Below are 24,928 nucleotides of genomic sequence, written 5' to 3' on the forward strand. Positions count from 1 at the left end.
AAGCTCTGGTTGCTGTAACAGCAGCATATTGTCATGAGAGTCTGAGAGTAAGACAGTATGAACTTCATCGCCATGGGCTGACGATGTATTTAGAGACAAAACACATTTCCTGTTCATTTATATTTAGTTACACTTAATTGGAAGAATTCAGGTCTTCAGAGAGGCTATAAGAGATCGTTTTAAAATTAAATTATGACAAAGGTTGTTATGCTTTACTTTCACCTTCTGATTGCATTTTCATTTTACTGTTAATATTATGATGATGTTGCCATTATGGTTTTAGTGTACAGTAATAATCCCTCACACTTCTGGTCTAACTTGTCACGCAAAGAAAAAGAAAAACTACACACAACGAAAGAAAGAATCCTAAATTAAACATTTCAAGTTTTGTTTAATGGGTATGACAATACGTTGACACGTTTGTGGAAAAAAAAACAACGTGTTGCAATAAGATTTGAAGTATAACATATTTTAAGTAAATTGTAAAACTTTGGAATAAAAGGCAGAAACAATAATTTAAATAAATACAATTCTGAACATAATCCACTTATACTGTGTAAAAAATAAGCATTAGCTTCAGGATTTCAGCTCTCACCACTCTGGTTAAAACAAAGTAAACAAGTACAAAGACATACGATTCAGTGAAACCTAAATTAAGACCAAAAGCAAAGGTACGCTGTGGTTACAGTAAAAGAGGCGTTGCGTATATTTTGTTCTTTGTGTGTGTGCTTTGATTCACTCACCTTTTTTTAATTTTTTTTTAGTTCAAGTACAAAATAAATAAATACTAGGAAAAACATCATTTTCTGTGACTCCCACGACATCACAATCAGAAATATTTGTTTGTCCGTTGAGCCCTGAGCTTCCTGGTTTTTGTTTCATGGCTCTATTGTAAATAATACAAAGACACTCTGGAGGAGGGACACGGACGAGAACACACACACACACACACACACACACACACACACACACACCCGCTCACATTCACACACACACACACACATACACACAGCCTGTGTGTATGAAGAATGTAAAAGTATTTGAAGTATGTACAGAGGCAAACGTCGTCTGTAAACAACTGCACACCACAACTTTGTTTCTGCTCGAGTGTCCTTGTTTTTCCCCCCTTCTGGACGCTCCTCGGTCACTCTGCGGCGGCGGCTGTGTCCTTATGGTTTGACCACACGATGATGGGCTGTTTCAGGTCTCTAGATCTAGAAGTACATTATAGACAGAAAGCTTTGACTTCCAAGCAATTACTTTTTGAGAAAGTACAGTCATTAGTTTTCTTGTTGAGAATTAGATGAGAAGACCAATGAGTTGACCATGTGGCTGAGAGGGTCCCACCTCTCAGCCCCCCTGTCGCTCAATAATTAACATGGTATGTCTCATTTGTTTAATATGTAAAAACAACAATACATAACTCCCTTGTCAAACTATTAGCTTGGATTTAAAAACAACACCAACAAGCTATAACGTGTTCGTGAGAGTTTATGATTGTCACTCCTAAATGAGTATGGAATCAAAACAAAATAAAGTTATGAAAAATAAACTCTCCTCAAAAGTAGCTGTGACAGGACTTCTAACTTCTGAAACAGGGATTAGACCAGAAATAATTGATGAAGCTTCCCTTTTATTACAAGGAGCCTTGTCGACTGGAATAATCCACTGCGCAACTCAGACAAGATGGACAACAGTGAGGCTTCTTACCTCCGGCATCAGCTGTATCGTCGGCTAGGGCGTCAGAGTTTGTTCCATACTTGCTGCCAAATATATGCACCAACTGGTCAAAGAACTTGCATTCCTGTTTCTCTCCTCTGGAAACACAATTTCACAGATTGTTATGAGGGGAAGGCAAGTCTTTTTTTCCACAAATCAATTTGTACAACCGCGTTAGGAATGGAGGTCTAGACCTGCAGCAGTATCTAACCACACACCCCCCAGCACTGAACAGCGGTACTTACCTTCTGCCTTCTAGGAAGTGTCGGAAATTGGCCCTCAGCCTCTTTATTCTGGTCTGACACTGTCCAGGAGTGCGCAGGTAGCCCTGCCCCGCCATGACCTCAGAGATCTGGACGAAGATGTGTTTGTTCTTTGTGCAGCTTTTCAAGTTCTCCTGGATTTCCTCGCTCCCCCATAAGTCGAGCAGGACCTGGGTCTCCCGGTCGCTCCAGGCCAGCTTCGAACTGTCCGGCGTCCACTGGGTACCTGACGTTACCAACAGAGTGGGTGTCTTAAGATAACAAAAAATACATAAAACAAAAATAATCTGCCTGCCTCTCGCATGAGAAACTGGCGTTAAAAATAAAAAAAAACAGGTCACCTTTCTTCTGGGTGCATTCTTCTGGCTCATCTGTGACTGATGTGTCTGGGATCAAGTCTTCCACTTTCAGCTCCCTCCCGAAGATTTCATTCATCTCATTGAAGAATTTATATTCCTCCCTGAATCAAAAGTGAAGTCAGTTAGTTTTTGAGAAGCTGGCAACGCTAATCACGACCAAATCTCAGACTTTTCTTAAGACAAATACACAACACAGGGCAAATTTTAACAATGACAATTCAAATCAAATTCAAACACGTCAAAACAAAAAATATTTTAAAACTGCTTTCAAAAGGAAAAGCTGAAGGATTGTTCTAATTTCACTAAAAACGTGCCAACTTCATTCAATGCCCTCAGTCACTAGGTCATACATTTTAAATTATGTAGTGTGTGTGTGTGTGTGTGTGTGTGTGTGTGTGTGTGTGTGTGTGTGTGTGTGTGTGTGTGTGTGTGTGTGTGTGTGTGTGTGTGTGTATGCCTATTTACAGACTGAGGAAAAAAAAAAAATCTACCTGGAAAAGGACAATAAAGAATTAATTGTATCTATTTTCACAGGAATAAAAGGTTAACTTTGTTGTATTTATTGAATACTGCCCGATAATCAGCAGACATGATTTGTAGGCTATTGTCTAGAGTTTGACATTCAACCAACCAAATTGCCTTTTGATGTTGGCTATTAACAACAAAACCAAAAATAGAAAGAAAATGATTCATAGTTGTTGTCGTTACTGACTTTTCATGGAGGAAGCCGTGTTTAAGGCGTTTGATGCGTGTGTAGCACTGCTCTGAGGTCCTGATGAATCCCCCGTCGCTCATCTTCTCAGAGATGTACTCAAACACGTGGCGGTTCTTCAGGCAGCCCTTCAGGGTGATCTGGACGGTGTCTTCCCCCCAGATCTCCAGCAGGGTGCGCGTCTCCAGGTCAGACCAGGGCATCTTCCTGCTCTGGTCGGCCAGGAGGTGGCTGGATGAGGGCTGCTCGTCTAAAAAGCGAAGAACCACAGATTTATTACCGGGCTTTAATCTTTTAAAAAAAGCTACACATAATCTGCACAATAACGCTGTGTATATGGTGCAGTGACACAGATTGATGGACCATAGTTGAACCTACACATGTCGGGATCGTTGTCCAGAAGGGGCAGCGAGGTGGCGTCGGCGGCAGCGCTGTCCATTTCAGGATACACAGAGTCGCCGAGCACCGGAGCCAGGAGGTGGAAGTATCGAAACACAGTGGGCCGACCTCCACTTCTGGAAAACGTCAATCAAATGCAAACTGTGAAACAGTCTGCTTGTGTGTGGGAGGTACGGGGGGACGGTGGTCTTCATTTTTTTACTGAGCCGTTGCATTTACCTCCAGTTGTTGCAGTAACGGCGGTAACTCTTCTTCAACCTTTTGATCCGGGAGTGGCACTGCTCCGTCGTCCTCGGGTATCCCGCCGCGACCATTTTCTCCGCTATGTCGGTGAATATGTGCCCGTTGCGGACGCAGGTTTTCAGGCTGTGCTGCACGTCGTCCGCGGCCCACACTTCCACGAGAGCGAACGTTTCCTCCTCCGTCCACGCCGTGTTCACATCTGCGCCTATTTCAGGCGGAGGTAACCGTTAGAAAAGCCCGGTTGGATTTTGTGTGAACACATTACTGCCGTGTGGAATGAATGAAGACGACTGTACCGGGATCCTGGTCCGCTTGTTCCTGGTCGGCTTGTTCCTGGTCATCGTACTCATCATTGGAAACTGTCTCCTGACCGAGGATTTGTTCCAGCTGGTGGTAGAATCTGTAATCCACTCTTCTTCCAGATCTAGACGACATGAAACAGGATGGATAAGAACCATTGGAGTCTGGCTGGATTATTCTTGCAAACAGATAAACAGGCAAACTGAAAGATTAATCTCACTTCTTCTTGTCGTAGCACTGTCGAAAGTGGTTCCTCAGTGCCTTGACTTTCCAGCGGCACTGCTCCGAGGACTTCGAGAAGCCGAGGTCGCTCATTCTCTGCGAGATGTCAGCGTAAATGTGTCCGTTGTGGACGAAACCCCTCAGTGCACTCTGAAAGTCTTCGTCGCCCCAGATCTCGATAAGCGCCAGGGTCGCCCCATCGGACCACGAGCTAGTCGCCGGTTTCTCCGCTGACATGCTGATATCTCCGTCTTACAGCAGAAACACAGCACTTGTCACTCTCTGTGTCGGTTGTGGTACCAATGCACAATTTCCCAAGTTACTGTAGTTGTTTCAGCCGAGAAGTAGATTTCATCTTTACGATTAAATGTTTATTTTTCTTAATTTACGAATGTGTCAAACAACAACTAGTGCAGTTTGAGAGATTGTGCTGTTTAACTCAGCAAGAATGCGACCCTAAAATCAAGCTAGTCAGCATGCTAACGCCCAGCAATCACACACACACATCCTGCAGGTTACTAGTTTTTAGTACTTCTTTTGTACTTGCTCAGCATTTGAAACACTACATATGTCCATAACTCTGTAAAACAGTGTGTGAGAAAGAGTGTGTAATGCTGCTGTACTATTCACTGATTTAGTTGATGAAGGGATTTTCTTTTTACCTGTTTCAGTCACTGATTCCCCGTTGGACTCTTCTGATATCTCGATGGAGTCCGGCACCACAGTGGAGGACGTTGACGGCTGCTTGTCCAGGATTTGATCCAGCAGATCGTAGAACTTAAAGTCGACTCTGTCGGTCCCCGATGAGCTACAGACAGTAGACACAGTTGCGTCAACACACAGATGTCCTGCCGGCAGTACGGTGTATACAAAATGAGTATTCAGGTGCTGCGTTTACTTCAGGTTCTCCTGACAGTGCCGATAGTTGGCTTTCAGGCGTTTGATCCGGGTGTGGCACTGCCCTGCGCTGCGGGTGAAGCCGTTGGCGGCGAGTTTCTCTGATATGTCGGTGAAAATGTGACCGTTGTGGGGGTTGCGTCTCATGCTCTGCTGGACCTAAATGTAGGGGACAGTCTTAGCAAAATGTGGCAATATACAAGATATGTATAACAATACTTTTAACAATCAGACTGAGGAGGATAGCACACAGATAGAAGCTTTATTTATAGACTGGATATATGTTGCTCTCATTTTGTTAAAAATATGTTATTTCCTTCGGGGCCTCGGACTAGAAATCCACTATTATGTAGGTCCTTGTGCTCCTGGAGCTCTCTGTTGATCGAGATAATCAAGAGTTTAATTTTGAATTTGAACGGAACAAAAAAAGTGTCCTGCATGATCAAAGCTTCCGGTTAACATTAAACCTCTGAATTGCTGCCTTTATGATTTGTTTTTCATCAATTAAAATAAAGAAAATGATGAAGTGAAGTCACATGGCAGTTCCGCCTGATAATCAGGATAATTAGCATCATCATGTATTATTAAATTCTACAGAACCGTCTACCTGTGGGTCTCCCCAGATCTCAAGAAGGATGATGGTCTCTTTGTCCGACCAGGGGACCTTCTTCCTGTCCTCCTGAACACCCACAGCCGACTCTGATGAGACACAAAGAGGAGATGAAACACTTTATTTAATAACTTCCATGAGTCAATTCTTCCATCATCTATTATCACTTCACTACAAATACTGTTCATGACATTTTTCGCGCTTCCAGAAGAGAACATTAGAGTTTACCCATATCCTGAAGGGAAAAAGGCGGTGAGTCGTTGTCTTCGGGCTCTTCTGGTATTTCCTCCAGCTGCGGCACTGAGGGGAAGTCCTTCACTAACATGCTTCCCAGTTCATTGTAAAACTTGCACTCAACTTGCTCCTGTCCCTTCAGGCTGCCGTGAGAGAAAAGAAGAGAGCAGATACTGTAAATCAACAAAATCGCACACTTTTCCTTCTATTCCTTTTTTTTTTGCTGCAAGGATACATACTTGTTTTGGTAGCATTGCCTGAAATTTGATTTCAGCCTTTTCAGCCTCGTTTGGCACTGCTCTGGCGTCCGGGAGAAGCCCTGGGCGGCCATATTGTTGGATATGATGGAGAAAATGTTTCCGCTCCTGTGCACTCCTCTCAGCTCCCGTTGCAGCTTGTCTTCCCCCCACGTGGTGATGAGGGCCAACGACTCAAAGTCTGACCACGGACTGCTTCTCGTTCCTTAAAAAAAACGATGTTTGTCAGTATAATTGGGGAAAAAGTCATTTTAATACTACCCTGTATTATGTTTATTATTTTTGTCGCATTAGTGGATAAATCAATTGGCAGAAATTATTATTAGGAATTTCTCAAGCAAAAACACACAATAAACATCCTCTTATTGCAGCTTCTTCAATGCGAAGATGTATTTTTCTTCATCTCTGATAGTAAAGGGATTATATTCAATGTTTGGGATGTTGGTTGAACAAAACAAGCTGTGGGAACTTATAACAGGTATTTTTCACTATTTTCTGCTGCTGCCCTAAACTGAACCCCTCCACCAATAAAAGTGAAATTGTACCGGTTTCCAGTCGGCTCGTATTGCCCTGAAACTGCAAGTCTTCCTCGGCGTCTGGTGACTCATCTTCCTCGATGGCCTCTTCGGCATCATAGCTGACCTCAGGAACGGCTGAAGGACCCGAGGAGCCGAGTACCCGCTTCAGCTGCTCGTAGAACTTATACTCCAGTTTGGAGTTCCTTCTGGTGAAAAGGGAAAAAGCTTGTGTTTTAGTTATCTGATCGATTGCGACGATTGGACGGAAAGACAAGCGGCGAGGAGGGAGGACAGCTCTTTTAACACCTACCTGTTCTTGCGGAAGCATTTCTTCAGTCGTTTGATCCTGGTCTGGCACTGTTCGACAGTTCTCACGTAGCCTCTCTCTGCCATCTTCTCAGCGATCTGCGAAAATATGTGACGGTTTTTCAAGCAGCCCTTTAAAGCCCGCTGCATCGAGTCCTTCCCCCAGATGTCGAGAAGATTGAGCGTCTCCTCGTCCGACCAGGGAACTTTTGTGTCCGTCACAACTGGGAAAGAACCTTCCTGAGAGTCTGAAATAAAATGAGCAGTTAGTCAAAGGCTGAAGTTTAGATTGATTAGACTGATCACATCCACTGATCCATCAAAAAACTGCACAGACCTGTATATTCCCCCCATATTGAAATTAGCGGCGATTCCCCTGAATTCTCATCATCCATTGACGAATCCCTGTAAAAAGGTGGAAATACGCAAAAAGGATTAAATCGACAGATTGGCTGACACACTTTTTTCAAATCTGATCGAAGTTATTTCTCCAACTTTGTGATTCCAAATTGTTTTTCTGTGAGCATTAAACAGATTTAAAGCCACAGTTTCACATGAAGTACTTTCAGAAGATTAAAATGAAGTAACGCACAAGAACCACAACAAATATTTAACAAGACTTAAGTTTACAGCATGTTCTAACCTAACACAGCAATGCTAACATGCTGATGTTTGGCATACTAACATTTGCTAATTAGCCCGTAAACACAACCTACAGCTGAGGCCGACGGGAATGTTATTAGTTTATCAGCCATTTGTTCATAAACAGAAGTATTTGACACATTTCTACCTCATCGTGGCGCTAAATAAAAAGCCAGGAGCTCCCCAAATGACGTCATTCTCTGGCGCCAATGAATATTTGGACAAAATGTTGTGCCAATCCACCAAGAGGATATTGGAACATTTAACAGAACTTAAAAACAGGGACACTGAAGATATCTGTACCATATTTCACGGCAATTCATCAAATGGTTGATGAGATAGAAATACAAATGGAACCGCGAGTGATGAAAACAAAACAAAAGGGATATACTGCCCACTGGACCAATGAGAAACCCCCTTATCACATCTTTCTGTTGAACAAATGAACAGGTCGTTTCTGGTAATCTTACACGAAAGCTTTGGCTTTTGCCTCCGCAGGCTGTTTTTTGGGAATTTCCGCGGCACTGCTCAGTTTCCTCTTCCTGAGAACTCGCGTTCCTCTCACGCTGTGGCTCAGGTTATTGGCTACTGAATCTGTGTCCACAGTCTCGTTCGGCGCAGTGAGGTCAATGGTTGCCTCAGATGGTGGTGCACCAACTGAATCTTGCCCTTTCCTCTCCTGAGAAAGGTTCCCGCCTCCAACCTGCAGTTGCCAGCTGCCCAAGTCGCCCGTCTCCTCCAGTCTTTGTCTCACTGTCTCAGAGCTCCTCCTGATCGCCCTCTCCAGGCTGCTTGTGTTGAAGAAGGCGTCGAGATGTCTTTTGTGCTCTGGAGGGTTTGAATCTTTGAGAGCGGGTGAGCTTGAGGTGGTGTTTGTGACGGATTTAGTCCCAGGAGGTAGAGACAGGGAGGAGAGGATGCAGTCATCCATTGGTAAAAATCTAGATTCTACAAAAAAAAGAAAAAAGGTTACTTCAACCTGAGCTTGGTTCAATAAAGAAACACTTTAAATTAAGAGAAAAATGACTTGTTCCTAGTGCATCTTCAATGTCTCTTCCAACCTTTCATAATTAATGTTTTTTTTTGTTTTCTCTGCTGTGTGATACAAAAAAAACCTACAGTACATAAAAACCAAACAAAATTGTTCTATGCATTTGTACGATGAGGACTGACTGGAAGATTTGACAGATGACAAACAGACTTGTTCCAGATTGGTTTTCTAATCTGCGATCATTCCTGTTTCAGTGTTAGCTGTACAATCACAGCTCACAACCGGGGGCCGACAGTACCTTTCTCTTCAAAATGGCCGAGGTTTCTGTGATGTTCAAGTACACCCTTCATGTCCTCTGACGGGAAAAAGGATTGTAGACATTCGTTTAGGAATGACGGAGTGTCTCCAAGCAAAGCTGCCAACTGAGAAGAAAGATCGAGTTACTCGCTTTAGTATTCCTGCACTCAGTATTTTTTGGACAACAAATGAAAAATAAATCAGTATTACGAGGGTTTGTGTATTTTTCTTGACATGCATACATTATTTTGCGTCCCTATAAGCTTTAGTTACCATCAGGAACATGAGCTGTGTCCCATTTGAGCCTCATGCAGCCTCAATGACCCAAATAAAAAACAATTAGCTTGATTTTCTTATTTTATATTACGTAACGGCTACTATTCTGACTTTGTTATTTTGCTCCTGCTCGGTACAGAACAGGGGAAATGAAAGCAGTCCACTGGGACACTGTGTTGCACCTGTATCCAGTTAACCCTCCTCTATATCGGTCTCTGGGTCAGTGGTGCAGACAGATGAGCCCCTGCACTAAGCCTGTGGGCCACAGTAAGACTGAGAAAAAAAAATGGTGGTTCAGTTTGGAATACTGCCAGAGCCATTTCCTGTCGATAGACTTCTCTGTGTTGCATTTGGTCTTTTATAGAGGAGGAATAAAAAGCGGAGGCAAAACAAGTAGTGCAGACCTCCCACAAGGCCCGGCAAACTCCCCAGGTAGCCTCACAACACTGCAGAGGGCAGGTAACACAATAAGGAGTATAACAGGAGCCAAAATATAAACTGTTACATTAGTGTCAATATCAGCGGCAGCGTGGCTGGAGAAATGCCTTAAAAGAAGCTATAGAGTAAGGTCACAGGGTCACTAATATCAGTTTTGAGCTTTTGTTTATCCGATACGTTGGTGACATTCAAACAAATAAATGACTACATGTAGATTCCCACAGGTCTAATATTACCAGATATCCTCTGTGTTTGACAGAACATGATATGGTAATTTGCATAAGCATTTTTTACTGAACAAATTACGGACATGGCAGATAGTCACACACAACGAGGATCACAGACGGCTCCGGCAAGTATTACAAATTCCTAGAGGTCCTTAAATAATATTAGACGCATGCCAACAGGTCTTAAAAGCAACCAAGACAAGACTGGTTTAGTAAAAGTGCAACACAAATTATTCAAAGCACACTATCATTATGTAAATTACTGATACGCGTGAAATGCTACAGTTCAAAAGAAACCTGGTACCTGTGTGAAGTCTGGAACTGGCAGCAGCTCCTCCAGTCTGGATATGAACTCCCACACCAGCATCTCAAGGGCAGTGTCATACTTTGGCCCAAAATACACAGGAAATATTTCCTACAGATGAGAGAGAGAAACCAATATTTAGTCAGTGTATTGTGAACGGGAACATGAAATCAGGAAGAATTCAAGTAACACAATAAAATGAAGAATGAGTGTTGTCTCACTTGGAAAAAATATTTTCTTTCCGAGGGATCCTCCAGCAATGAATGAACCAACTCCACAAAGTTCACCTCCGATTCCTCCACCTGGTTTATGGTTATCTATAAGACACACACACATATACACACATGCTCAAATATCAAGGGTACGAAGATGATACGCCATTATAGCTGACTTTTATAACAACTGTTCCCAACAGAGTCATTCTGACCCAGTAAACTTCCACACCAGAAAGGAAACAGCTGTGTGTTTGCCAGCAGCAGGTTTACTTACATGGTGATCCTTGGCAGTGCTGACAGGAGCTTTAATTCTGTCCAGATGTGGCTGAATGGTCTGCATGTCCACTGGATGCTCACCTCGACACATCTCCAGAACCAGCTGGATGTGCGTGCACACACAGAAACAGACACACACAAAACAGTTCAAGTTTAGAAACCTCCTGGTGTAACATTGGACTACAACTACTGAAGTGTGACCTATTGCTACTCTGCCCACCTGATTTAGACGGGAATATATGACATGAATACAGATATAAGTAAGATAGAATACTCACATCACACATTCTACTTTATAAGAGTATAAATTAGATATGTGCCTGAATAAACCCAGCTTTAACCTTTGACAAATATCTAAAATGAGTACACGCGTCACCTCAGTATAATTAAACAGTGATTATATTACTAACCCTGGCCCTGAGTCCCAGGATGAGCTGAGCCCTCTGACTGTAGCTCATCAGCTCTGGGACCAGTTCTGTCACCATGGTAACAAACTCTTCCAGCATCCCATAGTGGTCCACAAGTCCCTGCTGCACTACTTGCCACACTGCGGCTGATAACAGCTGCAAGGGCGGGGCCAGGAGGCGTAGATAGTTGACTGGAAGATCATTACCTGAGGTGGAGGAAGAGGAGAAAAAGTGAAAACTGAAGATGTTTTAACAATTCATGGATGTTATTGTGGTACAGCCAGTGGTTATGTAAAGAGGATCAATGTGCAACAGGGAGTGTTTCAAATGACCCACAACCTAGTAGAAAACCAGAGCAGGAGGAAACAACCCAGTGCAACCAGGTAACATGAAACACCCACACAAGTCTCGACTGCTTTTTTTTATGGTTCATATTCCTGATCAGGTCTTTTCTTATTCAGCACAGGAAACATGGCAATATGATGAGTGACAATATGACTTAGCCACAAGAGTTATAGCTTATTTTCTTTAGGAAAGTGTCAGTATTGGTTTTGAATATAACTTTTGCATCAGTGTGACAAAGTGCTTTTGTCAGGCACGGGCAAAAGAAAACAGACATGACCAAATTGGATTAAAATATCCCAAAAATAAAATGGCATGTACTGTAAAAGAGGATTTGATCTCGAACGCCCACTCCTACTTGTGAAAGGAACATATTTCAATGAAACATCCGAAAACTAAATATGTATTTCAATGCCCCCACATATAAAGGGTGACGGCTACATAATGTTGATTCTCGAACACGCAGAACTGGATTTTCTGAATATTTTTTAATGATTATTATGCTGCGGCAAAAGGAAACAGTTAAATTAATACCTGGTGTAGTTTACATACAGTAGCTGTTGAAACCCTGACCGGCTGGTGTATGTTGTCCTTGTTTAGACAAGGACAAGTGATCCAAAGCTCACTTGAGACATGTCGAAACCGCAGTGGCAGTTTACTGTACATGTACATACAATTCAACACGCAATCTGTGTCTACAACACATTGCATGCTGGATAAGAGCACACTATATGCATAAGATAACTTAATGTGTAGTGGCTATCAATCATAACAAGACAGTGCTGCTCAGGTGCACAACCCAACAGCATCCATCAAACTCAAAACAAACTCACATCTTGTTGCATGCCGTAACTACAACCGAGCAGACGATTGGATTTCTGAAATAAGAACTGTATCAACAAGCAGATGATCAATATTAAAAGCAAGCTGTGCCAGCAGATCAATGAAACCCGGATGGAGCGATGGGAATAAACCAGCACTTGAGATGCTACCATAATAAGCTCATTGTGGTTCAGGTCGGTCCTGAGAGAAACACTGCAGGAATATGTTGCATGAGCATGAGCAGTTAGTGTAAGGTCACTGTGAACTCACTGATAACATGATCAGAGATCAATATGAAACGTGATTTTGTATTTTATTACGTTTACACGCACCTCGACTGGCTCCACTTTCAGTTCCCCGGTTTATTTCCATTTAGCAGCAGACAGACAAAAAACGAGCAGATGTCGCCCTCGGGTTTTAGCGGTCAGGGAAAAATAACAAGAACGCCTAAGAAATGAATTCTGCTAATTAGTGGTTAATAAAACATCCATGAGCGATCGCCAACCCACAAAACCGCGAGGGCAATTTTTTGCAGGAAGCATTGAGAGGCTCTTTTTTTTCAAATCTCGCTTCAGGAGGAGATACAGAACAAAGGTTTCTGGTCTCATCCGCCTCAGTCCAGATCACGGCAAGCCCTCTTTCCTGGTTGGCTGACGAAGACCGGATCCACTCGGCAGTATAGATGTTCAGACTAGATGGCGCCATTGCCTTTCCTTCTAGCACAGGTCTGAGGTCTTTGTGAGGAAGTATGCAATAGTTGGACTTAAGTAAGGGCAGTAATGCCAACATTAAATAATAATGCATGAAACGTAAAGGTTCTGCATTCAAAATCAAAATACGTATGTAAAGTACATGACTTAATTAAATACACTGAATTACTTTCCAACATATGGATGTGTGTTTGAATCTACAGACTTGTAGAATCGGTGACAAGGAGCACTGAAGCTGTTCTGCATTTCATGACTAACAAATGTACAGAAGTCCAGCAGTGTACACAGCAAGACATACTATAAATAGCTGTAGTTAAAGTACAAAGCATGCGGAATGTTTGTTCGACGACTAAATAAAATAACCACTTTCAACTAAACATCCAGATAATTCTTTTGAAGAGAGATGGGTATTTGTTCAGCACCTCTCACATTACAAACACGTCAATATTATGTTACTTGCCAGGCAACTCCTCGCTCTTCATTATCTTCATGTCAAAAGTAACGAGACGTTAACTTTTGGTGCTCACCGACCTCTTATTTTGAAAACAAGGAACCGGAAGTAAACGTTAGCTGGAGTACAATATCCTCAAAGCACGGGCTAATATGAAGTCTTATGGAATAAAACATATAGGTTTATTAACCAACTAAAAACTCTGCAGCATAACTGGTTACAACGGTGAGAAAAGGTCAACTGAATTACGCTCAACTGTCATGGAAACGAGTTGAGGTATCTGAGCAGGAAATACATAAAAACAAGCTCATTAGCGCCACCTTCAGCTTCGGAGTGTAGACCAGAAACTACCGTTGACCCCCACTGTACAATCAAAGAAAATTATACTGCATGCACTAATTATTTAATGATTTGTCTAAGTAATACACATTATTGAATCCCAGCTGTCCATGATACTTTAGTTAAAACAGCCTGAAAGACCATTTCTTCTGTATGGAAGTTTTTGTAATGTTATGTGGACAAAAAAATAAATTAGCAAGTTGCGGCTTTGATAACAATTAAAGTATGTTATATAACACTATTTTTTGATGAGATTAGAAAACTTTAATAATCTGCAGGGAGGAAGTGAGGAAATTAATTTGCCAACATAAACTCATACAGATAACATAAAATCATACAGACAACAATAAACTCATACAGATAACATTAAACTCATAACAATAGACACAGTCCACAGTGCACAATAGACAATATACACATTACAGAGATTAAACAACACCAGAAAATGTTCATTACACCAGCTAAATAGATTACATTAAAAGCACTAAAAAAGTAAAAAATACATGATCCATGAAAAATAGTGCATTGTCTACTCCTAAAACCTTCCTGTACTCAAACTGCAAGGATTCGATTGTGCTCATTGCTGTCAACATTTCACAGTTTTACAGTGATGGATTTTGATTGAGCCGGTCCTCTCTTTGATGGTCTTGATTACTTACCTAGGTCATATCGCAGGATCAGTATTAAATTCACCTGGTTTCATAAGCAGTTAAAAGTTCCTCACAGTAACTTAAAGTAAACGTTTAGATTGTAGTTTTAAGAAGTGATATTGTTGTGAATTGTGAAGAACAGGTTAGATAACATGGCCATAAGTATCATTAGACTGGTACTGATAACTGGTCTCCATAAAGACCTGATATTGCAGATAAAACTGCAGCATCTTGGGACTTGAACTAAATAACTTGAGTCCCAATTTTTTGGCAGGGTAACTTTAAATACACCAATATATACCGCTTTAAATATACAATGTCTTTTTCACACCGCCAGAGGGAGACACACACCTTGTTATATTCCAACCAAACCTGGACAAACACACTGACAAAGCTGCCTATAAGAAAACCACTTGCTTAAACTTTCCTAATGGCGTCCCTCCCAGGAAACAGAACTCAATAATTCATAACAGGCACTCATAAATTTCAATAAGCTTCTAATTAGGAGGAGCCCACAGTAATTGTCTCTAAGGCGCTTCTAACAGGAGGAGAATCAACCTGACAGATTGACACAGTCCTTGTGGCAGATTGGAGCAAATCACCTAATTATAAGAAGTCAAACTTTTGGCTTTTAATGATGATTATCTTGGCTTCATTGGATAATTTTTAAATCGAGGATGAGTATGAGTGTGTGACAAATGTACCCATCCATGAATCCAACAATTTTATCAGTACATGTTCTAGACTTTAAAATATGTTGTTGTTGATATTCAGGCCTTTTTGTGAAGTAAAACATTGATAGCAAACACCCATATATTTGGTTTGAAGTCCAAACGTTTCAGTAAACCTGCAAGCCTATAGAATATTTGCACAACATTGAAACATTAAGTCATAGTTTCCACAGATGATTGCTTGCATATTGTTGAATCTATCACATTATATATATATATATAGGTATGTTAACAAATACATGAATAAAGAATTCAGTGTTAAGTATGTTGTCAAACAAAACACATTATGCCTACAAGCCCATATGTATTAATTACAGGGAAATCATATATTCGTTATTATAATAGCTGAATTAGTCAATTTAGTTGAGCAGTTTGTGGTTTCAAGAGGAACGCACATAACTCCTTCTTAGATAGGTACACTTTATTTTTCAAGAAACATTTGACTTTTGTGGTTTTGTGCTTATTCACTTTCTTTTCTTGAATTAGATGAGAAAATTGAGTCCGCTCTCAAAATGGTCTGTTCCAGTTGAAGATGGAGCTGAACGTAATAAGTGTAACAGTGGTTAAAACGTGAGGTGAGGCGATGTAAAATGGCAAGTTGATGTTGTCACACTCAGATTTTCTGTACATTTTTAACAAAGATAAAACAGATTTATTACTGAGCTTTCAAGGTCTTTCACAATGTGTTTATTATTATGCACCATTCATATTTAGTGCACAGATACTTGTCGCAATCTCTTCATCCAACTCCCAGCAAGAAAGCAAATAAAACCAATATCCCGAATTGTCAAACTATTTCTTTCAAGATTGTCAGGAAGATGATAACCTCTGATGATGTAAAGACATGACATTTTCATAGCAACAAACCAGAAATATTGATATTAGCATGCCAGGCACACATGCTTGGCAGAAATACTGCTCATACCCCGGGGAGAACAACATCCAAGTGTAGTAAAGCAGACAGTGTAATAAAAGTAATCACTTAGTGGAGTTCATCTACAGCAGTAAAACAAAGGTCACTGACATCCCCGTTCGGCGTGTCTCATGGATATTAAGCACTATTTACTGATGGTAGATCATTTAGTGAGATAACCCTTAAGGACGGCGGCTCGTAGCTGTGGAGGGACATCCAGAGGTATTTTGTATGTGTGTGAGCACATGAGCTTTGGCTTGGCAGGAGACAACGGACAGGTGGATGCTCAGCGAGCCAAAGTCCCATTACTTGCTCAGGGGGCAGCAAGTGTGTGCCAATGAGTGTGTGTGTGTGTGTGAGCGCGCGCGTGCAATCATGTGGTAATTACTTTTTTACTTTGTGTGTGTGCATGTTTGTGTGTGTGTGTGTGTGTGTGTGTGTGTGTGTGCAGACCGGGTGATTAGAGATGGGTAGCGGGTGGAGGGCTTGTCAGAAGTTATCTTCCCATCTCATCTCATCATAGGCAGTCTGGCGGATTCCCTCGATGGCTCAACAGCCCGACGCTGCTGTGCTGCTGTCAATCGTGCCGTCAACGCCTGCAGAAATCGATGCCAATCTCCCCCCAGTTTCTATTTTTAACCAAGGCTCAGCACCCAGGCCTTTGATAAGGATGCAGCCTTCTTTTGGCTCTCCTCTTTGCCTCGGATGAGCAGACCCCGCCGACCCCCCCCCCCTTCCTCCCCTTCCAACGTCTTTCCTGCTGATGAGAGGTGATAAGAGACAGACGAGATTGAGCTAAAAGCATAGACCTGCCTGAAACTCTTAAAAAAAGGCTTTCATGGTGGAGAAAGGGATGATTGGTAGCACTATTACGACCATTGAGAGACATATGGGTTGAAATATTAAAAGTCAAAGACATGATTGCATCAAAATTGTTAGTTTCATCAGTGTTACTATTCCCACTGGTACTTCTGATATGATATACCTTTACGACTACCTTAACTTAAGCACAAATATTTGTATTAGGAGTAAAATGTAGGTATGAAAATAACACGTCTTCTCTCTTTCAGGATGTAAAGATGTATTTCAATTATTTTAACAATTTCAGGAAGACATTTTGTAATTTTAACATCAACATTTCCATGACAGCTGCACTGCTGTAACCTGTTTAGGGGCCTCAGGGCAAATATGTGCCGTTGGGCACCTGCTGCCTCTACGTTAGCATCACGAACAGTAAACAAAGCACACTGGATTCTTTATTATATTCTGAGGACCAGAAACCCAGCCGTATCATAATACCTAAATACCTTCTTCCTGTTTGTTTATGGTCATTTGAAAACTTTATTTTGGAAAATGAATGAACAAGAGCAATCAGTACAACCAGATTTTGACACAGGTCCCTTCTTAAAGATGCGGCCATGTGATTACACCTATATACATTCTACATAAGTGGTGCACATTTAACAACAAATGTGCAAGTAATGAAATTACTCAACATGACCTGACACAGTGTCTTTGCCCAGTTAATCCAACCTCAAATTAGTATCATTTACATGATCACCAATCCATTAAGTTGTATATGAAAACATACATTCAACAGATTTTTCCACTTCTTAATGATTGGATCTTACAGCCAAATTGCCTAAAAATATCAAAATAGTTGACAAAATGTCACCTTAGAAGCTCTGGAGCTTTCGGTCGTATCATATGATTCGCATCAGCAGATGGAGTTCGCCCACACTGTCTCCATCCCTGTGTGAATCCAAGCCTTTGTCATCATTACATTTCAAATGTAAGAACACCACAAACTATGTTACATTCCTTTAATAAAGTTTGAGAGAATCGAAGAAGCTTGAACTATGAAGCTGTTGCGGAGTGGAACATACTGAAGTAGTATAACCCTGTGTCAGCTTCACAGACTTTGATTAAGCACAATACAAGAGCGCATTTACTTATCAGCATCTGGCTTGTTTCTCCTCCTCTGCTTACTTGACTTCCCTGTCTGCTTTCTAGATGTGTTTCCTCCATGGACTCGATGGTGCTTTGTCACCGCGCCGTCTTCATCACAAAAGGAACTTCTGAAAAATGTATTCCCCCTCCTCCCTCACGAGCTTTACTTCAGATGCTGCACATTAATAATCACTATTGCCACGCTAGTTCTGCGTCGGCAGCAATCATGTGCTGACGAGAGTGAAGTTGCGTTGGGAGTTGTTGGAAACTGTGTCTCAGATTAATCGTATTTGACAACGGTGATGGTGAGGTGTGAGAAATGTTGTGTTTTTTATGATTTGAAATTCAGATCATTCGTTTTTAGAGACTATAGAGGATGCCATTGCTTTGAAAATACTCTCTTTAAAGTTTTCTTATTATTGTGGTTTAGATGAGCAAAGACAAACATGCATTTACTTTGTGCAAGTCATGTTCAATGTTTTAACAGCTTCTCCATCTCTGACTTTGATGCAGGCTCAGCAGCAGCGAACAGAAAAGGCGTCCTGCTGGTTAGACAGAGCGCTGTGTGACTGAGAGGTCACACGTTTGACCTTCATGATACCCAGCGCTCAGCTAAAGCTATGCGTTTTGAGCTCCCTCAATTATTTAAAGTCATGCTGCATTACAGCACCATCCTAATATCTCAGATATAACAAAAAAAACATGTGTTTTAAGTCTAAAACAGGAATATCCACAAGCTCCGGCTATCATCTCTATTTACTGTACTTTGCAGGAAATATCTTACAACGGTTCCTTCAGTGCTTGTCAATTCTGCCCTAAAGTTGTTAGTAGAAGTCGATTCAAACATTTTCCCTCTAATTGGATGTTTTTGTGGGTACTGGATTAATCAGCCGCAGGGTATTTAAGGTTGTTTGGGCAGCTGAGAGGTAATACAGCCAAGCCATTAACATATCATTAAAGAGTCCTAAACACTGTAATTGCAGCCAGAATGCTGACGCTACACTCTCATTAAGTGGACTAAGAGAGGAGATGTCTTGTTGTGATGGTTTTCAGTGAAATGTTGAGAAAAATCTGTGTAACTCAGCACACTATTGTCACAATGGGATGTCCACAGGTCACACCGTGAGCACAGATTGTTTCCAAAATGCCATGTAGGCTTCTGTTGTGGCATCTGAACTTTCATTTTTTAAGAGGTTGCAAAAACAAGAACTCAAGTTGCTCGCTAGCGTAACGGTCGACCTGTTGGTCAATCCTTCACTTTGGTCCAGACTGAAATATCTCAAGAACTACAGGACAAATAGCAATTGAACAGCAATTCACGGTCCCAGAGAAGGAATCCTCTTGACTTTGGTGATCCGCTTCACTTTGTCTAGCACCACTAGCAGGCTAACCTCATTTTTCTGGTGGCACTCTTGACAATCATTCCATGGATTTCCTTGAAATTTGCCACATACCGACAATCCCCAGGCGATAACGGTTTTTACGATAGCACCAACAAGAAGTTAACATTTGGTGTTTTGAGTGAAATGTCTCAACAACTAAATGATGGATTGATGAAAGTTGGCACAGACCAAATAGTCCAAAAACTGGTACAATTATTTTGGTTTGTGACCAAGTAGCTGCAAAACTAATGATATTCCCATCAGCCTCAAGCTGCACTTTGTGTTTATTAGCAGAATCCAGCAGTATTCTGAGACTGAAGTGTCTTGTATCTCTTGTATGTATCTTGTGGAGTTGTGTAAGTTTGAGGAGGTTTTAAAGCCAACGAAATGAACGGATTATTCAAAAGAATGTTCATATCAATATGAGAATGAATTTGATTTTTCGTTGATTTTATTATAAAAAGTAAACTTTTCTGACCAAAACATCATTATTCGCCCCTGTGCATACAACTTTGAGAATTTTTTGAAAACCTCCCCAATAATATTGACTTATCCTCTGTATCTGTACTTTGCAGGACTCATCTGTGTCAATATTTGACAGACTTTCTGGTTTAATTGCAGATTCCCTTTTGTGCATTCGCTCAAATTCCAGGGATTATCCAATTACTGCTTGCGTGCCGACAAACAAGGGGGCCTCTTTGCCTTCCACTAATTGGAATGAGGAGTAGTGCCAGTGCTCAAAGGAAAGGCCCATCACTGAGAATTATTGAATAGAGAAGGAATATAAAAAAAATAAAAAGGATATGTGGTCTGCCTTGGGCTGCTGGTGGATTTCCTCTGATTTCATCAGAAAAAAAGATGGCTGAGGCGATTCCCCCAGACAGCAGCCAGCTGGTGTGTGTAGGCGAGCTTTGCTGCCCAAAATCTCAGAGAAAAGAAAGTGAAAGAATCACGCTGTGCCTCTGCAACTCATCCCCTAAACAATCCTTCAGTTCGCCTGCTGTTACGACAACTTTGTGGATAGCCAGAAATACAGCTTTATCTTTCAGTGACGGCAATTGTGTTGTTATGTATGGCAATTTCATGGCTTATAGTAGATTTAATATACTCTGAATATGAGCAATTATGTCAATGAAAGGCAGTTTGAATTGCACTTGTACCTTAGGCTACTAATAATTCATCATGTTTTACTGCTTTATTAACTGCTCTCTAACTGTTTGTCCCTCTCATAGATATACATGCTGTGCTTATAAACCAGTCTGCCCTGAGTTTTTATCAAATCCAGTGAACCCTCATGTGTGTATTGATTTGTACATTTGGGGTGTGCCTGCGTGTGGCATTAGAAACGCACACGCACACACAAACAGACTGAGTTTGACAGACAAATGAAACAAGAGATATGCGGCAGGTTGATTCATAATTTATTGAGCAGCACTGACGTTACAACAGGGAACAAATGAAGCAGAGAACACAAAAGAGCATTATTTATTACAGAAAGAAAGTGTAGCCTGAGGGAGGTGGATACAGTAGCTCAGCACTCATACATTACGCCTATACTGTACACACACACACACACACACATGTACACACACACACAGGCTACATTATTGCAGCTGTCAGATGAAAAATCCCATTACTCTGACGTTTTTCATGTTTTTACCTGAATTTGTGGATTATGTGACCTTGTACAGCTCAATCAAGTTTCATAACCTGAGGACCATATTGCATAGTTAAAAAAAAAAAAAAAGCACGGCTGTCGAAGCAAAGATGAGTCTCGTTTCGACGAACAGTTTTTGCCATTTTGAGAATATGAGGCTTACAACACAGTCGAAAGGCGTACACAACCTCGGGCCAAACAGCGGATGGCAACAATCTATTCAAACATAAGTTCCCCTTCATATGCCAGGCTGTTTTAAATAATGGAGGCGCTTTCTCACAGATGCAACGATGGTTGATTCCCACCTTTAGATTCCCATGCACCCCCCGCTGGTCCAGAATCGAATCCTCTCAGCTTCCTCTCATGTGTCTTTGCTGCTCTACTATTCTCTCAGACCTCCTCGTGTCTCTCGAAATAACTCTATGTCGGAATGAGAACCTGAAAAATAAATTATACCAAAAATGCAAGCAGAAGAAACTTCCCATTCCACCCCACTGAATTTTAGATCATAACAACTTACAGCCTTGAATAAATCATTAAACCTTAGTAGACCATATCAATTGCAATTTCATCTTGAATAATTATCCCCCTCATATCGACACACAAGTAATGCCACACAATTGGAAGCATTTGTCAAATTTGTGTAATATCCAGGGATCAATAATTCAGTTTACGGTTTACGACAACAACCCATTTAGGCGCTATTCAGATTCTTCTCAGGAGAAAACGAGGAGCTTATTTTACAGAAAATGGGAACAGAAGGTTGACATTTAAACCCAAACCCCACAGCTCCCAACTGGACCCAACACGAGCAGGATCATTTGAATATCTTCTGCTTAATTGGTTGATACCGAGTTCATTTCAGGCAGAAAGTTATTGCAGATGAATACCATTATAGGCTATTTTCAGTTGTTCTGGACCTAATTTATGATTGGACAGGAACTTAAGGGGTTTAGGATGGTGCTAAAAGCTTCACAGGAACAGTGTTGGTCCACTCTAACTGCTTACTAAACTGCAGACACACACAGAAACGAGCTGATGAACATGGAGCAGCATGAAGAAGCCACACATGAGTCTCTGGAGTCTCTCATTAGTTGGTGGAGACCAAAATAGAACTAAAAATTGATCAAATATTGAACTTGTACTCCTAAAGGTGGCCACAAACACAAAAAACTCAGTTAATAAAGGTTTGAACAAATTAAACAATATAAAAACCACTACAGATAGTGAAAACCAAAGTGTTGGAGATGCATGGCTCTCGCAGGACAGCAACAGGATATGAAGTTGACAATTGTAATATGCTCTTTTGAAATATATCCAAAATCTGACTCTTTAGTGTGAAATTGTGTATGTGAAATGTGTTTTATGTGTCATACATTCACAAGAGGATAAGTTTGCAGGTCATGAACGTGTCACACACTCTGCATGTAGATGGCCCCCTTCACATTGTGTACATTATCAAACAACAGAGATGACCTACCTCTGCAAGTTGTTGCAATTTAATTGTGGCATCCACTCCTCCTGATCTCTATTTTGAGAACTATCCAGCTCCAGTTTTGCACAGCGACCTCGGGGCAGAGGAATGCAGGAATGAGTTTTAAATTCAGGGCACGTGCAGCCAGCATGCAGGTGGGAAGCCTTTGTGAAAAAGTAGGTCTGTTCACAACTTCAAATTGATTTGTCAGCCCACACGAACAGCGCATCCTGCTTTACCGTCTTAAAACTTATTGTTCAATTAGGTATAATAACCATTTGAGTAAGCCATTTCACATTTTTCCCATTACAAATCTGAAGTGATAACCTGAAACAGTAGCCACTTCCTGCCGTGATTACCCCGTACCAGCTGTATTGTGTGCATATTCTTGATAATGGGCGTGACCATTGATGTGAACATGACAGCTGTGATATCCATAGGAAGCTCGCTGTGTGTGTCGGCCAGCGTGTTGAGCACTCACCGCGTGTTTAGTGGCTTCTACTCCTACATGAACCCATCTACCATCACGTAGGAATAAAAAGCCATAAGACACGACAGCAATCTCACAGGAGGGAGGAAAAAGAAGGAGGGAGGAAGGAAAATGAACGGAGGACTCCCAAGTCGCAGGAAAAAAGGAGGGGTTGTGCTCTCATTGGGAATGTAGAATAGTTGGTAATTTGAAGAGGAAGGGAACAAGGGAAGGAGACAGAAAAGGAGCTGATTTCATAGTCATTCAAAAGTCAGAGGTAACCCACAGGTGAAACAAGTATTTATGAGACCATGTCCTCTGTTTGTTTTTCTCTCTGTTTGATTATGTGCTTCTGAGTGCAGCAGATGTATTGCAGGCATAACTAGACCGGAATTCCTCTGTGTGTAAACTATATTTGATATGCTTGAAGCAAACTGCTTTGATGAACCTAACCAAACTCCATCTGCTCTGTTTCCAAATACTCACATTATCTCGGTCATACAGGCAGCTGCACGTTTTAATGTGAAGTTTATGGCAAACGCTGGCTCGTCTTTCATAAAAATGTTGCACGAATAAATATCTATCTCTTAAAACTGCGCGTACTTGGAGTAACATTCACTTGATAGTGTCTGTTCACGGCTCTCCTGCAGCAGAAAGGCAGTCACGCCTTTGTGTAAAGGGGTTACAGTGAGAGTGTATGCACGCACAAGTCAGGCACGTCCAGATAAATATGTATGACTTCACCGCGGTGGGTTTCCTGCTTTGTATGCTAATGATCTTATACAAGTTTAATAAAGCAACTGTGGTGCACTGAGGGTGGGGAGGTGGAGAAGGTGGTGCTGCGGCGCTGACACGTCAAAGAAAGGACCTCCAGACCCTCACAACTCCTCAGTGAGGCCACATGGCACGAGGAGGGAGTAGTGAGGTAACAGATTACATTAAACCTGATTAATTAGTGCGCAAAAAAGGTCTGATTTCAATGCACTTGGCTTTCATGAATGTAAGGGTTCCCAGATTTATAAAATTGTTCTATTTTGTTATGTTGGTGCTGTTCAAATATTGACCTAAAAACAACGGCTCGATGCAATTAGTGGATTTCTATTCTACGCAGATTTTGGTCGGGAGAAGAAACTGATTATGATGGAAAGATGATGTAAAGTAAGTAAGTAAGAAGACTCAATCAAGTTCAATTAATTACCATCTCCTACTGCACTACATTTCAGGGAAAACATAAATTTAATACATTTATTTGGCAGCTGGTACTATTTAGTGTGCAGGTTAAGATTTTACCGCTTATACAATATGATGCTCCCTCGTGAACTGATCTACCTCATCGGATACTTTAAGTACGTCTTACCGGCATTTAAGGACCTGCATACTGTCATGTAATAAATAATTATGTATTATGATAGTGAATCCCTTTTACTGTTGATAATTAAATGTTTATACTTTTACTTAAGTAGGACTTAAAATGCATGACTTTTATATTGCAGTCTTGCTACTTTCAGGTAAAACTTTTAGTAGAACATTCCTTACACCCTTTGTTTTTTTCTTCCATGTTTGCTATGTTCCACTTGCAGTACATTTCAGTGGATTATATTGTACTTTTTAATTCCACTATATTTATTTGCGAGTAATTGTATACATTTTAGATAGCAAACAGATGATGTGGTGATACTTTGACTAATCAGTAAGCAGAGGGCTATCACATGATGGAACATATTCTAGTGGCTTTGGTTGAACAGAAGGAAGCTCGATGAGCGAGGCTTCACATCGGTGTGTGTTTTATCTGCACGTGCACGCTGTGTTATCTGAAACGTCCTCGGTGTCAGGGGAACATGGGCAGCAGTGTTGGGGCTCCTGGTGTCGCAGGTCTCCACATCAACTCCCGAAGGATCCTGAGACAGAAACAGAAGAGAAGAGACG

The 24,928-nt window shown here is 41.3% G+C and overlaps 1 protein-coding gene and 1 long non-coding RNA gene across 5 annotated transcripts in view; both read right to left on the reverse strand.

The window, feature by feature from the left end:
• Positions 1-1,107: 1,107 nt before the first annotated feature.
• LOC137791264 (uncharacterized) lies at positions 1,108-13,621 on the reverse strand. 4 transcript variants are annotated; one of them, XM_068586009.1, is made up of 24 exons: positions 13,447-13,621; positions 11,116-11,318; positions 10,704-10,808; positions 10,436-10,531; positions 10,215-10,325; positions 8,971-9,094; positions 8,152-8,629; positions 7,377-7,444; positions 7,044-7,287; positions 6,761-6,939; positions 6,198-6,420; positions 5,953-6,101; positions 5,722-5,813; positions 5,116-5,273; positions 4,880-5,025; positions 4,216-4,468; positions 3,992-4,119; positions 3,672-3,900; positions 3,432-3,568; positions 3,054-3,303; positions 2,324-2,442; positions 1,965-2,208; positions 1,711-1,817; positions 1,108-1,214 (listed from the first exon to the last, which is right to left on the reverse strand). In XM_068586009.1, exons 1-24 carry the CDS (start codon positions 13,475-13,477, stop codon positions 1,201-1,203), a joined length of 3,888 nt encoding a protein of 1,295 aa, XP_068442110.1. In that variant the 5' UTR covers positions 13,478-13,621; the 3' UTR covers positions 1,108-1,200. The 4 variants fall into 4 exon arrangements, with proteins under 4 accessions (XP_068442110.1, XP_068442109.1, XP_068442108.1 ...); XM_068586008.1 differs by lacking the exon at positions 13,447-13,621 and adding an exon at positions 12,609-12,870 and having other exon boundaries at positions 6,761-6,936; XM_068586007.1 differs by lacking the exon at positions 13,447-13,621 and adding an exon at positions 12,609-12,870.
• Positions 13,622-24,611: 10,990 nt separating this feature from the next.
• The window catches only part of LOC137791255 (uncharacterized), a 37,891-nt gene continuing 37,574 nt past the window's right edge, over positions 24,612-24,928 (reverse strand). The window contains exon 3 of the long non-coding RNA XR_011078019.1: positions 24,612-24,900. This is a non-coding gene — a long non-coding RNA (uncharacterized lncRNA). The remainder of the gene's footprint in view (positions 24,901-24,928) is intronic.

The sequence above is a fragment of the Clinocottus analis genome, unplaced genomic scaffold (assembly GCF_023055335.1).
Source record: "Clinocottus analis isolate CAN_PGR_092001 unplaced genomic scaffold, fCliAna1.0.p SCAF_20, whole genome shotgun sequence".
Lineage (NCBI taxonomy): Eukaryota > Metazoa > Chordata > Actinopteri > Perciformes > Cottidae > Clinocottus > Clinocottus analis.

What these genes read in the sequence shown, in the direction of transcription:
- LOC137791264 (XM_068586007.1), bottom strand. Translation starts at nt 12,648, where the DNA reads ATGGAAATAAACCGGGGAACTGAAAGTGGAGCCAGTCGAG. An exon ending in TGAAAGTGGAGCCAGTCGAG is followed by an intron (nt 11,319 to 12,608) that starts GTGCGTGTAAAC and finishes CCTCCACCTCAG; the next exon opens with GTAATGATCTTCCAGTCAAC. An exon ending in GGAATCAGTGACTGAAACAG is followed by an intron (nt 4,469 to 4,879) that starts GTAAAAAGAAAA and finishes TTCTGCTGTAAG; the next exon opens with ACGGAGATATCAGCATGTCA.